The sequence below is a fragment of the Pyrus communis genome, chromosome 7 (assembly GCF_041283825.1).
Source record: "Pyrus communis isolate YQ-2024b chromosome 7, ASM4128382v1, whole genome shotgun sequence".
Classification (NCBI taxonomy): domain Eukaryota; kingdom Viridiplantae; phylum Streptophyta; class Magnoliopsida; order Rosales; family Rosaceae; genus Pyrus; species Pyrus communis.
This window is the reverse complement of record NC_142571.1, coordinates 27,505,496-27,519,404: the sequence shown is the minus strand read 5'-3', so window position 1 is coordinate 27,519,404 and position 13,909 is coordinate 27,505,496. Positions and strand designations below refer to the sequence as shown.

Genomic DNA, 13,909 nt, shown 5'->3' with positions numbered 1-13,909 from the left:
TTGCTGGACAATCAATGGGTCATGACACGATCAATATGGATTATTTATTTGCGATACTGTTGAGGGGCGGTGATCTTGGACTCTATTGGAATAATATCTTCAAAGATATCAATTAACGTGGATGGTTGAGGATAAATAATGTAGAACAAATCACGAACTTGTGGCTATACACCAACTGTAAGTCGGTGGTACAAATCGCTACCATCAATCATATATTAGGAAGTGCTGCAATGTCGTAACTAAGAAAATCAAGACAGCAATAACTAATAAGTTAGAGAAGCTACATACTTGTACGCAATAATAATGTGATATTATAAATTCGTAATTTATAGAAGTTGAACTTTGTATTTCTATTTACAAATAAAGAAACGTTATCAAGTTATATTATTATAGTACTAAGTGGCGTAGGTGAACTGCAAGTTTAGACACAAGTGGAAGATTCAGACAGCAACCCCAATTCCGCATTACAACCACACATCATAGACATGATTGTGGCTGTACAGGAAGCAGCTACTAGGCTCTTTCATCGAAGTGTTTCAAATTTCAGATTAGAGATTTCTGCAACATTGCTGTATACATACGATAGCTCTTATACGAAAAGAACTTGTTTGTGCACAAGACTTCATTGCAGATACAGGAAATAAAAATTTAAGTAGGAATAAGAGAAATGAAAAAAGCGAGGAGCACAGAGTTGGCCGCTAAGGCCATCACAAGTTTAAGCAAAAGCTTCTTTCCAAGAAGGACCCTGATGGATTGCAACTCGGTTACAACATCGCCGATATCCTTTCGGTCTCTCGGAGATCCAGCAGAACACGAGATTCCCATTCTAAATATTAAACTCAAACACACTTGAATTTTGTAGCACTGGTGTTTTTGCGCTGATTAGGTGTGGCTGCAGAACTGGTGCTCGCGTCCGAGTTTCCTATTTCTTGAACGAGTATTGAACCTGCAATTTCTATAACTCGATACGCATCTTGACAGTTGTGAAGGTTGAAACAAACATGCCGTTGGTGGGTCTCTTCCCTGTAAACAACTCAAGCAAGAGAATGCCAAAGCTGTACACATCTCCATTTGTTGTTACCTCACTTCCCATGCCATACTCTACAATTCAAACATCACAAAAAGAGACTCAGTGAACTCATTAATTAAACTTCTTTTTTTTTCAAGCTAAGTAAAAGGAAGGATAAAAGACAGATAATCATATGGACAATTTACCTGGAGCAACATAACTAATGGATCCTCTTATTCCAACGGAACTTGTTTGATTCACAGAAGAGCCAATAGTCCGCGAAGTTCACCTGATAACATGTTATTGGAAAGTCTAATAAGCCTAAATTGCTCAACTTTCCGATCTCCATTGGAAGAGAACCTGTTAACTGTGAAGCTTTCCAATGTCAGTAGGGATGTTATCTGTGAAGCCATTATTCCCAAAACCTAATAATTTCAAGTTGACCAGCTTGCCTATCCCGGCTGGGATGTTCCGTAGGGTTGGTTTTCTTGAACCCCAAGGATTTCAAGCTTGGTTGAGAGATTGGAGATGGATGTGGACAATACCCCTCCAAAACTGTTCACGTAGAATACCGACCACCTTAATCTAGCGTTGGTCAAGTCTGAGACAAAACTAAGGTCACCATCAGTACCTGTTCCGAGCTCGTTGCGATAAATGTTGAAGGTTTCAAGGTTAACGAGCTTCTGTAAATTTGGTAATTTTCCAGTGAGTTTATCATCTTGAACTTCAAAGTTCAATGGATTCCTGGCATTGGATATTGACCAGGGAATGGATCCAGCAAATTGATTCCAAAAAATGAGAAAGAGTTTGAGATTTGGAAAATTTTCAGGCAACCTCTTTGGGAATTTTACCCTCTAATCGATTGCAACCGAAACTGAGAAGAACGAGGTTGAGACGATTGGGTATATTGACAGGGACAAAATCGCTGAGTGAGTTGATGTTCAAACATAATACCTGCAATCTACGCAAATGCCCATTTTCTGGTGGCATTTTGCCGGTCAAACTGTTATGGAAATATAGCTCTCTTATGAAGCTTAAATTTCCTGTGCGGGGATATGGAACCAACCAATTTTAGCCTCGTTAGGTCAACCCGGTGACCCCTTGACGATGCCGCTGGTCGCATGTCACGCCGCTCCACAAGCAGAAGCGAGACGATTCGTTCCATGAACTCCAGATCTGATTGGGGTCCTCCGTCATTTGAGCTCTGATAGCGAGCAACGCCAGCCTATCAGTTTCGTTCCCACCTGGTCTCAGATGCACGGAGGAGCTAAAGCAGCATACACATACATTAACAAGTTCCGGTCCGCATTTCAGCGATTTCATCACAAATCTAAAAGACAAAATAAGACATCCAAGACAACGCGGCATAATAACATCCCTCTAATGCCGTTGCTTAGAATTTATCCCCAACTTGGCATAAATACATAGAAAAACATGTCATCCAATTTCTATTAACGGATCAAATTACATTCCCTACCGTCACTGATTTGTTTCAAAAACATGTAAAATGGTCACCAGTCAAAATAGTCCATAATCTAGAAACATTTTAAAATATCTTCCTCGGATTACAAAATTTGAACCCCGAAAGAAACCGAACACTAAAAATTCTTGTAAATCACTGGAATGATTGTAGCTATAGGACGCAGCTATACGAGGCTCTTTTCGGAGGAGACATGTTACCGATGAGAGAAGTGGTTGTGCTGATTGCAAATATTTGAACCAGGAATGCTGTCAAATTTGACACACAAATATTAGACTTTGTTCATCTTTAATTCTATTAACATCGCATGGAGAAATTACAGATACTGACCAATTACAGTGCGAGTGGCCTCGACAAGTTCAAATTTCTTTGTTTCCCAGTTACTTGAATTTTGCAAAACCTACCCATTGATTTCATACAGTACAACAATCAGGAAATTCCAACAAGTTTCAGACTCCTAAGTGATAACCAACAGTTGGAAATGAAGAACTGACTTACCGCTAGTGTTAAACTTCCCTTAGCAACACAAGCAATGGAGAGAAGTATTCCAATAGATGATGCAACCATGTACACTTTCAACAAAGACACTCGGCTGCGCCTTCGACCTTTGGCACAACAGAAAGTTGTAGAATATGAACAGTTGCAAAAACTTATCAACCGTGAAAAAAAAACAAAACAAAGGATTTAGTAACACCTACCCAACTCCCCGATTATCAAAGAAATAGAACCAATAGCAACAGATGAGATGGCAATCACATTTGGACCTTCCCCATCTGATGTAAACAGAAAAGCATAAAGGACTCCTGTCAATTGAATGACGGCCTGCAGCAGAGCAAATGCTATCATAAGAGAATCAGTTTAAAACTGATGGATAGACAAGTAGACTTAAGAATGAGCTGAGGCTTCAAGAATAATTACACATGATGGTAGAGCCAAAACTCAACCATCTCATAAGAATATGTTCCCTTTTCTGCTAGTGCCGTAAATAATTTGTTCAAAACCTTTATTTAACTATACATCACATGTCTAGTTGGCCTGATATCTAAATGTTAACCTAGATCACCAAAACCGGTTTATGCTCTTTTTGGAGGAGACCCCAATTACAGATTGTCCCTATCTAACACTAAAAATTCTTGAAAATCACTTCAAAATTCCAGCTAAATCACAAAAGAATCTACCCAAAATGTTTTGAGTTGGCGGTTTGAACTCAACCTACTTGTGCAAGGCATCTGTTGTGAGACCCCAATTATAGATTGTCCCTATCTAACACAATCCAAGTAAGAGGATACATGACTGAATTTGTTCTGCTTCAGAACCGGAATATTTCAGGGTACCAGTCCAACTATTGCAAGGTTTTGTGCGTAGTTCGGCTTCGTTTTGAGGGACAGAAAAAACCCCCTAAACCAACCTATCCAGTTCAATAACGATCCGCTTAAGCCATTTATTCCCCTATGAACATAGAACTATAGCGGAACCGAATGAACTGCCTCGTGTTGTCTATTGATTGTTCATTTCTGCTTGAAATTCTCAAATTTTGAACTCTATTACCAACAAAAATTAGGTTTCTTACAAAACAAAATTCTCTAATTCATTACTCGAAAAATTCATGCACATTAACCCAGTGAAATATGATTTCTACTTCAGAAAAAGAACAGAAACCCGCTTGATTACAGCAATGAAATTTCAACAAATATTATTTGAAAACCAATGCTTCAAGAAATTACAGAGCCACCATTGAAGAGGAACACAGAGAAAGACAAATTGAGTACCTGAGTTAGAATAAGAGAGTACAGACGAGACTTCCCTTTAGCTACCTTCTGATACCCTGAAATTCGAAAACCCCAATTTAAATATTTGAAAAGATTCATTAGTTTAAAGCGTTCGGGGACCTAGAGATCTGTTTGGTTGCAGAGAAAGTGATAGAAACCAAAGGAAAAGGATGAGCGCGTCATCTGGAGCTTACGAGAGTCAACCACCATGCGGTAGTTGAAATCTGAGCCATCTGTTCCAGTAGGCCTTCCTGACGCTGGTTTTCTTTGCTGCATCTTCGTCTTCTTCGTCGTCGATCTCGAACTGAGAGGGGTTTTGAGCTTTCGATGTCCAAAAACAAAAAACCTTTGGAAGTGGGGCCCACTCTGTAATTTATTGTTTTCATTTGACTTTTGTTGACTGTGCATTTTCACCAATTGGATGGATTAATTTCTACGGTTACAAATTTACAAGTTAATTCACCTCAAATTTCTTTATATAAAGAAATCTTGCTTGGATTAATAAAAAGAAAAACTAACAAAAAAAAATGTTTGAAAATTTTGAGTTTTAGCGAAAAAGATAAAATGTGTTATAAATGAATAATACCGGGATAGACTTTTTAAAGTAAAAATATAGTTTTTCGTTAAAGTGAACAGTACGGAGAATGTTTCGTCAAAACTCACTTAATAAAATGGTAAAAAGTCATTTGCTTCGATTAACATACCTTTTTTATACCAGAAAAGTGCGGCCACAAATAGAAGCAGTGACGAATTCAAAATTTTTGTTTTTTTGACAGAGAGCTTTGCTTCTGTGAAGAAAACTCTTATGAAAATAATACAGGACAATAACCTTCCTCGCCCTTAAAATAACAAGTATTTGTTTTTTTTTTTTTTTTTTTGGTGAACAGGATATTGTATTATTCGGGCAAAGATGCTAAAGTTTTACAGAGAAGCCTACCCAGAGGCAAACAGCCAACTACAACTACTAAATCGCGTAGTGCAAGGAGGTACATGATTCCTCGATGCCGTATCTAATGGTAAAATTTGTTTGAGTGATAAGAAAAGGCTAACTAGAGACTCAATGCTGCAAAGAAGAGGATATTGGTTGCTGCAATAACCCATCTAAGTTTAATAATGGTAAGCTGGATGGACTGTTTGACGTGATTTAATATTGCAAGCATTGTATCAGATTAATTCAAGGAGTCACAGTTCTAGTTCTGCACATTTGTCAATACGAAGCATTTATTGTTTTCCCCTACAATCTATGTTTTTGAATTTGAGAACATATCTAGCCGTTTCAATGATACAAGCTTTCAGTATTTCTGATTCGATTGTACCAGCATATACGAAGAAGGTGGCAAATAGGAGAGTGGGAACTTTGAATAAGGCTCAATATCTTCTAGGAAAAAAAAACAAGTTGCCTTGTACTGCAAGGCAGGTGGATGGAGGAATAATACGGATATTAGCTGAATAAAACTGAAGGTGATTGATTGTCTTATTAACTCCATGGATGATGGAGACGAGAAGCTGGATTGGTAGGTTTTGTATGTCGATTAGTTACCAAAACTAAAGGCATGTATGCAGCAGAGTTTGTATTCCTACAGATCCTTTCGGTTAGTTGCCAAAGCATGTAATGCTTCTCTGCACTTATATATCGCAGTCGCACACTCACCATATACCAAATTCAAAAACCTTTGCTGATAACGCAGCCAATTCAAATCCCGAAACAGATGGCTTGGCGCCTTCCACTGCAACTGCTCCTTCACAGACCAACTCAACTCAAACATCTTCTTCATAAAACAGTTTCATCTATTTGGTGTTTATAATTATCTCTTTGGTCTCTCTCTTGTTTTTGTAAAGAATTTTACTTGTATACAATTCCATCATGTAAGTCTATAAAAGGAAATACAAATCACACTGCTCGGTATCCATCAATTTTATGTAACTCATAATCTCCTCTAGCAATCTTTTATGGTATCCCAGAGCCACGTCTAACGATCGACACTCTCAAAACCCTATATGTTTTCCCTTCCACTGCTTCCATGGTTGCTCTCAACAGTCAATACCAACTCGACCGAACCAATTACCCATTATGGCGAGCTCAGTTCATCCCACTCTTGCACGGTCGATGCGATTATGAGAAGCTGAAGCATATCTCTCTTCGAGGGTAGACCAGGCATCAGCAGCACTGATCTTATTGACAATGGTGGACACGCTGGACAGAACGGCGGGAGTGAGGGAACTGGTTAACCGCGAGAAAAGTATCTGGTCCTGTTTGATCAAGTCTTCAAAAGCAGGATTGACTGTATCGGTGAGATTTCCAGCATCGTCGCTGAGGAATGCAGGAGGGGATTTTTTGGAGCCATCAACAAACGAAAGGAGACCTCTCGATCACTCAAGTATGAGCTGAGCTTGCCATAATAGGTAATTGGTTCGGTCGAGTTTAATGGTGAGGAAGTTGGAAACGTTTGGAAGAGAGGGGAAGGCAGTGTTTGAGGTGGTGTTGAGAGCAGCCATGGAAGCAGTGGAAGGAAAAAAAAAATAGGGTTTTGAGAGTGTCGTTAGACGTCGCTCTGGGATACCATAAAAGATTGCTTAGAAGAGATTATGAGTTGCATAAAATTGCTCGATACTGAGTAGTGTGATTTGTATTTCCTTTTATAGATTTGCATGATTGAGTTGTGTACAAGTAAAACTCTTGACAAAAACAAGAGATGCATAAACCTAAGAGATAAATTATAAACAGCAAATAAATGAAACTGTTTTATCAAGAAGATGTTTGAGTTGAGTTGGACTGTGAAGAAGCAATTGCAGTGGAAGGCGCCAAGCCATCTGTTACGGTATTTGAATTTGGTGCTTTATCGATATGCAGGACCAAAATTGTTTCAAATGCATGCCTTCTTTAGGTATTCGAATTTTATTTTGGTTGAAAGCCATTGATGATGAAAAGGATAAAGTTGCAGTCATATATGACAAGGAGTTGATTAGGAATCTAGGGTTGAATGCCATGGAGAACATAAGCTGGTTTGCTACGTTTAACGCGATTGAATACGGGATTCGCAATGATGAAACTCTTGTTTCGGTACCTAATTAGCAGATTGACAGTGTCATTTGGATACATCCTTGGTGATTAATTGATCAGTTTGTCCTTCGAGTGTGTTTTTCTCAGAACTCTATGTTTCCTCTTTATGTTTGATTGGTTGCCAAAAACTATCAAAGTTTGAAGCACATTATGTATTCCTATCAATGCATGAAGCTGATTGATCTAATTGAATTGCTTCTTGACGGTTGTGGAATTGAAATTTGTGAGTCGTTGGAACAGAACAAACGACAATGGCAAGCATCAAAACCCAAAAACCTTCTTCACCCCAGCCCAATAACTTGAGAAATTTTTTATTGTGACGGAAACACGGGTGGTACATCACGTGTTTTTATGTAAATGGTGAGAAATTTTATTTTTTAAGTTGTTAACTTTTTAACACACATATCCTATTTGTATAATGACATATGGCGTACCACCTCGTGTGCTCATCATACTGAAAAATCTCTCGTCAAGGCAATTGATGCCTGGCCTATATGATGATGTCATGCTGGCTTATTTAAACGAAAGACGAGCGCTCCAAGGATCACCGTCCATAACTAGCTACCCTTTACGAATAACGAAAGGGCAAGGTCTTTGGGGCTCGCCTTTGGGTTCGATCCCTCAGATTCAGAAACCATATAAATGAAGAATTGGAAATTTGGGGATGGGATTACGATGCGGAAAAAAAAAAAAAAAAAAAAGGAATCGGCTTTTGGGGTTGCTTGAGCTGGAGGATCTGAGGCTCATGATGGTTGAAGAAGGCTGCTGCGATGGCGGTGGGAAGGAGGAAGAGGAGGAAACTAAATCCCATTTTTTCCTCCACCAAATAAAAATAAAAGTTACAGAAAATATACAGCAAAGAGAGGAAAATGCAGATGTTTCACTGAATGATCAAAATAATTAACAATTGACAAACTTCGAATCACTTCTATCAATTTTCAATGTCATGGATCAAAATGACAAGTTATACTAATTTCAGAGACATTTTTACTTAAAAAACCCATTACATATAAAAGCAGAATTGGAATTATATTAACAAGTACAAATTGAGCATCTAATAGCACCACCAACCTCATAATTGGTTCATATTATTGAGCTAAACAAACGTCTCTTGCAGATGATGTCAACTGGCCACCGAATTTGATAGTTTTCTTTACTTGTCGCATACCAAAATTGTAGATTACAAAATATTATTAATTTAAAAAAGTTGACTTTATACAAGTTGATTTAATTTTATTAGAAGGGTGAGGACATTGTCAATAATCACCCAAAGAATTGTTCGTTCTTCACATAAATACGTAAATTCTAAGAAGGAACGTAACGATTTTACCTGGATATCCAGCATGAAAATATCATTTTTTTAAAGTAATTAATTGAATAAGTTTTTTACACTATTGGAAAATAAGTTTTATTTTTTATTTTATGTTATTTATTTTTGTGGATCAAAGGTTAGGATTATGCTTTATAATATGATTAAGATTCACTTGGAGTTCCGCTTCTTGCTCTAATAGAAAGACTTGTAGGAAATTCAGGTCGTTCTTGGGCACGAGCCCGCAATAGGCTGCATCAGCGTGCGTGTCATTAGTTTTTAATTTGGATGTTGAATTTGTCACATCCGGCCCGGGCAAGACCATTTCCCGGGCCCGCTCCACCACCGTAGCACGATATTGTCCGCTTTGGGCTTACAATTCCCTCACGGTTTTGTTTTTGGGAACTCACGAGCAACTTCCCAATGGGTCACCCATCATGGGATTGCTCTAGCCCACGAGCAACTTCCCAATGGGTCACCCATCATGGGATTGCTCTAGCCCCCTTCTCCCTTAACTTCGGAGTTCCTACGGAACCCAAAGCCAATGAGCTCCCAAAAGGCCTCGTGCTAGGTAAGGATGGGAATATACATTTAAGGATCACTCCCCTGGGCGATGTGGGATGTTACAGAATTGGTGATTATGATTTTATGATTATTTTGGATTAGGTTGCTTGAGATTTTATGAAAAATGATTAGAGTGTTTGCTGATAGAGTATTTTTTATGTTTAAAATTACTCTCAAATTGTTTGATTAAATGACATGGGATTTATATTGTGATTGGTTAATTGATATGGAGAAGTTTTTAATTTAGAGACCAGCGATCCACCAAATAATTCAAATTCGCTTGTACTGATAACTAAACCATAATGCGAGGTTTTTATGATAAAACTTGTCGTGAACAACTGTAGCTCATAAATTGTAATGTTGTCGTTGTTTTTAATTTTTTATGGATGGTAATAGTTTTGATTAATTTTAAAGGATCTTTGTTGTATAAAATGATTTAAAAGTTTTTTTTATACCTCGCCCACTCAAAAAAAAAAATATATATATATATATATATATATATATATAGAATTTACAACTGGATCAAAATCCTTCTCTCTCTAGACTAGTTTAGAATAAAAACATCATTCGTAATGTTTTTTACAACAATGCAACAGCAGTTTTATTATAACTTAAGAATTAATAAAAATATCAAAGAGGACATTAAAGATAACATTCAAAGGTCTTCAATCCAAAAAAACTTAACAAAACATAAACGACCAACTTGGCCAAACTAGTTGCCAGTAGATTTGAGGGCTAGATAGGCCCGAGAATAAGGAACACATTCAAGTCTTAAAATCATCCACATTCAAACACAAAGGACTGAGATGACACTAAAACTAAAGGAACTCCATCTTGATAAAAAGGTCAAGCACTTCGTGAATTGGCCTCTGAGAATTTAGACGCACAAAACCTTCATAATGAGGACACTCTTTGACAACGAATATCAAAAGATACTGATAACCACAAAATAGATCCAAGAGAAGCTAAAAACATACCAACACAAAATTAAAATACTAACTAAGAGATGCCCAAATAATCTCACAAAAGAGTCACTTATTGATGAAAATACTAAGACAAAAAATAGATATACAAATAGTAAGAAGATATATCGTTATCTATGACGAAAATTTGCGTGGGGACGAACTGTTTCTCCAAGTAGTAAGATGATTAAACTGTAACTGCAGAATGCATGTGGTGGATGAATAAATTAATTAAAGAAAATGGTATTGGTTAGAAGGTCATAATAATTAATAAAGATTAAGAAGATAGTGCAGTCTGCAGAGCATATATATTTGTCAAACAAATATATATAGACATATACAATTACTGTCCAGCTAGCTAATATAAAAGTGGCAGGTGGTGCTATTTTATTTGCTTTTCATGAATTCCTTCCTATTAATATTTCAAAGTCGGTTTAGCAGTCCGTTACTAAATTGATACCTAGTATTGTTTTAACTTTAATAAGTTTAATAAGTGGCACACAAGGTTGAAACCATCAAAGATATATATATATATATATACATATATATATATATATATATATATATATATGTGCAACGCTTTCTGCTTAAGCTGTTCAAAGTCCTCCTAAACTAATAGTCAGACTTGCAGCTATTATTGAATGCTCATGTATTCAGAAATGGCATGGAATTATCACTAGTTAGAGATTAGTCAATATTTAGGAGCCTAATAATTTCCTCATGTATTCTGTTCCACTTTAATTTAGTAGATTATTCTTTATTTTCCATAACTCAGTAGAAAATTCATGTTGGACTCAATATTTTTCAAAATTCATGAGCTAGGCAATTCCAACAAGTAAAGGAAATCGTTAGGACGCTTCTACCAGAGGAATCATTTATGATTAAAACAATGTGTTAGTCAGCTAGTCTTATATAAAAATAAGAAGAAGAAGAACAATTGTTCGTTGAGATAGACTTCAATTGATCCGTTACAAAGCATGTTAACTCTAGATAAAATGTAAATGTGAGTTAGGTCAGTTGGCCAAAACAATGGGAATTAAGCCAATTGATCAAAACAGATAGAGAGTACTGGCAAACGTCTTACAACCATCCACGACCACCATTATCCATAATCTGTGTGTTTGGCTGAAGAGAATATTACACAAACAATGTATATATATATGACATGCAGTGATCATGGATCAAGATATGCGTTGAATACATACTTTGGATAAGATAAGAATCTTTCGTCTTATTATTTTGGAATTAAATTGTCTCCGTCTCTATCAACCCTCCACGTTCAAACAACACCCTTTCAAACCCGCTGTCACCACCACACCCCATTTTTCATTTCTTAAATCTCCTTTATATATATAAGCAACTTCTGATCACCAAACACAAAACCTTCACAAAATCCCAGCAACGAAATTGGCTGAAGAAGCTCATCAATGGCAACAAACCTAGTTAGTTCATTCTTCCTTTGTGTCTCCTTTGCTCTATTCTTCTCACCAGCCCTTTCAAACATTCTCAACACGGGCATAGATTCATGGTGCAAAAAAACCCCCTACCCTGATACTTGCAAATACACATTGACCCATGACCAAAAATCTCTCTCCATCCCCAATAAAGTATCCGACTTCAAGAAACTTGCAATCCAAGTAGCATTGAAAAGAGCACTCAAAGCCCAAAGTCACAACAAGTGGCTCGGGCAAAAGTGTAGAAACAAGAAAGAAAAGGCTGCATGGGCCGACTGTTTGAGCCTTTATGAAGAAACCATCAAACTCCTCAACCAAACTGTAGACCCTGCCATAAAATGCACCGACTACGACTCACAAACTTGGCTCAGCACTGCCCTCACAAACCTTGACACATGTCGGGCCGGGTTCGTGGAGCTTGGGGTTTCGGACTTTGTGTTTCCCCTTATGTCCAACAATGTGTCCAAGCTCATTAGTAACACTCTGTCGCTCGGGAATAGCTCAAATGTTCCACCTGTGACAAATTTGTACACGGAGGGTTTTCCTAGTTGGGTGTCACCGGGTGATAGGAAAATGTTGCAGTCGACACCTGCGGCGGATGTAGTGGTTGCAAAAGATGGGTCGGGGAACTATAAGACGATCAAAGAGGCGTTGGATGTTGCAGCGAAGAGGAGTGGGAGTAAGAGGTTTGTGATACATGTGAAGAGAGGGGTTTATAAGGAGAACCTTGATATCAAGTTGAAGAATATTTTTCTACTTGGTGATGGGTTGAGGTATACCATTATCACAGGCAGCCGCAGTGTTGTAGGTGGTTCTACAACTTTCAACTCTGCAACTGTTGGTAAGTCATGACGCTTTCTCTCTATCTCAAGTCAAAAGTCATTAAAATGTCAAAATAATGCGGCGTCATTGACATTGTCTCAATAGATAATAAAGGTGGTGTGAAGTGTTGGTTTTCAAAAGAAACAAGTAAATAGAGAAGAAGAAAAAAAAAACTTTATTTGACTCTATTATCTCACACAAAATAACATAGTCAGCAGTGTATCGGTAAGTAACTCATATTCTCTTATGTTTTAACCCCCCAAATTATACTAAACACTACCGACTTTATATATGTTTTTCATTCTCTTGCACTAGAACAATTAAAAGTGTGTGAAGTTGCTATATTCGTATGTTTGTCTGAATCATCTAATAAAACGCTATCGTTTTTCTCTTGAAAATATTAGTCTAATCTTAACAATCCATATTTATAGATCTTTGATTCTTTTGGGTGTAATTACAGCGGTAACTGGTGAAGGCTTCATTGCTCGTGGTATAACATTCCGCAACACGGCTGGTCCAGAGAACCATCAAGCAGTAGCCCTCCGATCAGGCGCCGACCTCTCTGTTTTCTACCGTTGCAGCTTCGAAGGCTACCAAGACACACTCTACACCCACTCCCAACGACAGTTCTACAAAGACTGCTACGTCTATGGCACCGTTGACTTCATCTTTGGCAACGCAGCTGTGGTTCTCCAAAGCTGCATGATTTACGCAAGAAAGCCCATGAGTGGTCAAAAGAACACAATCACAGCCCAGGGACGAACCGACCCAAACCAGAACACAGGCATTTCTATCCACGACTCGCGTGTCATGGCCGCACCGGACTTCAAATCGTCTGTCGGCTCAGTCAAGACATTCTTGGGTAGGCCATGGAAGGAGTATTCACGCACAGTGTTTATGCAATCTTTCCTAGACACCCTGGTTGACCCAGCTGGGTGGCTCGAGTGGAGCGGTAATTTTGCTTTGAAGACATTGTATTATGGAGAATACAAGAACATTGGACCAGGTGCACCTACTAGTGGAAGGGTCAAGTGGGGTGGTTATCGAGTTATAACTAGTTCTTCAGAAGCATCGAAGTTTACTGTGAATAATTTCATTGCTGGAAGCTCATGGTTGCCTGCTACAAATGTGCCATTCACTGCTGGCCTTTGATCATAACATCTGATCATACCATTGCATGAATTGTGCCATTGTTGCATAATTATGCATCTAAGCTACTTATTTGACAGTAATTGTTTAATTTTTTCTCTGATTATTGTATCGAAAATTACTTGATGGAAATAAAGAATTTTCGTTCTTGCCAAATTAAGATGTGATCCTGAATTTCTTTATTTTTCTTGGTTGCATAAGCAGCAAAGCCCACCACAACTAAGCAACAATCAAATGAGACCGAGTTGAGAAGGAGAAAATCAGAGTGATCAAATCAACAGCCTTGACAAAGAGAAAAGGCCTTAATGCGGTTCAAAGTAAAATCAAATT

The 13,909-nt window shown here is 37.8% G+C and overlaps 2 protein-coding genes across 2 annotated transcripts; one reads left to right on the top strand and one right to left on the bottom strand.

Moving 5' to 3' along the window:
* Positions 1-2,434: 2,434 nt before the first annotated feature.
* Positions 2,435-4,591, bottom strand: LOC137735043 (uncharacterized). The gene is made up of 6 exons (XM_068474403.2): positions 4,453-4,591; positions 4,259-4,314; positions 3,188-3,311; positions 2,988-3,094; positions 2,820-2,889; positions 2,435-2,737 (listed from the first exon to the last, which is right to left on the bottom strand). Exons 1-6 carry the CDS (start codon positions 4,532-4,534, stop codon positions 2,643-2,645), a joined length of 534 nt encoding a protein of 177 aa, XP_068330504.2. The 5' UTR covers positions 4,535-4,591; the 3' UTR covers positions 2,435-2,642.
* Positions 4,592-11,512: 6,921 nt separating this feature from the next.
* Positions 11,513-13,735, top strand: LOC137735039 (pectinesterase 2-like). Its single transcript, XM_068474398.2, has 2 exons — positions 11,513-12,449; positions 12,891-13,735. The coding sequence occupies exons 1-2, from the start codon at positions 11,582-11,584 to the stop codon at positions 13,580-13,582; spliced, it is 1,560 nt and encodes a 519-aa protein (XP_068330499.2). The 5' UTR covers positions 11,513-11,581; the 3' UTR covers positions 13,583-13,735.
* The last annotated feature ends 174 nt before the right edge of the window (positions 13,736-13,909 follow it).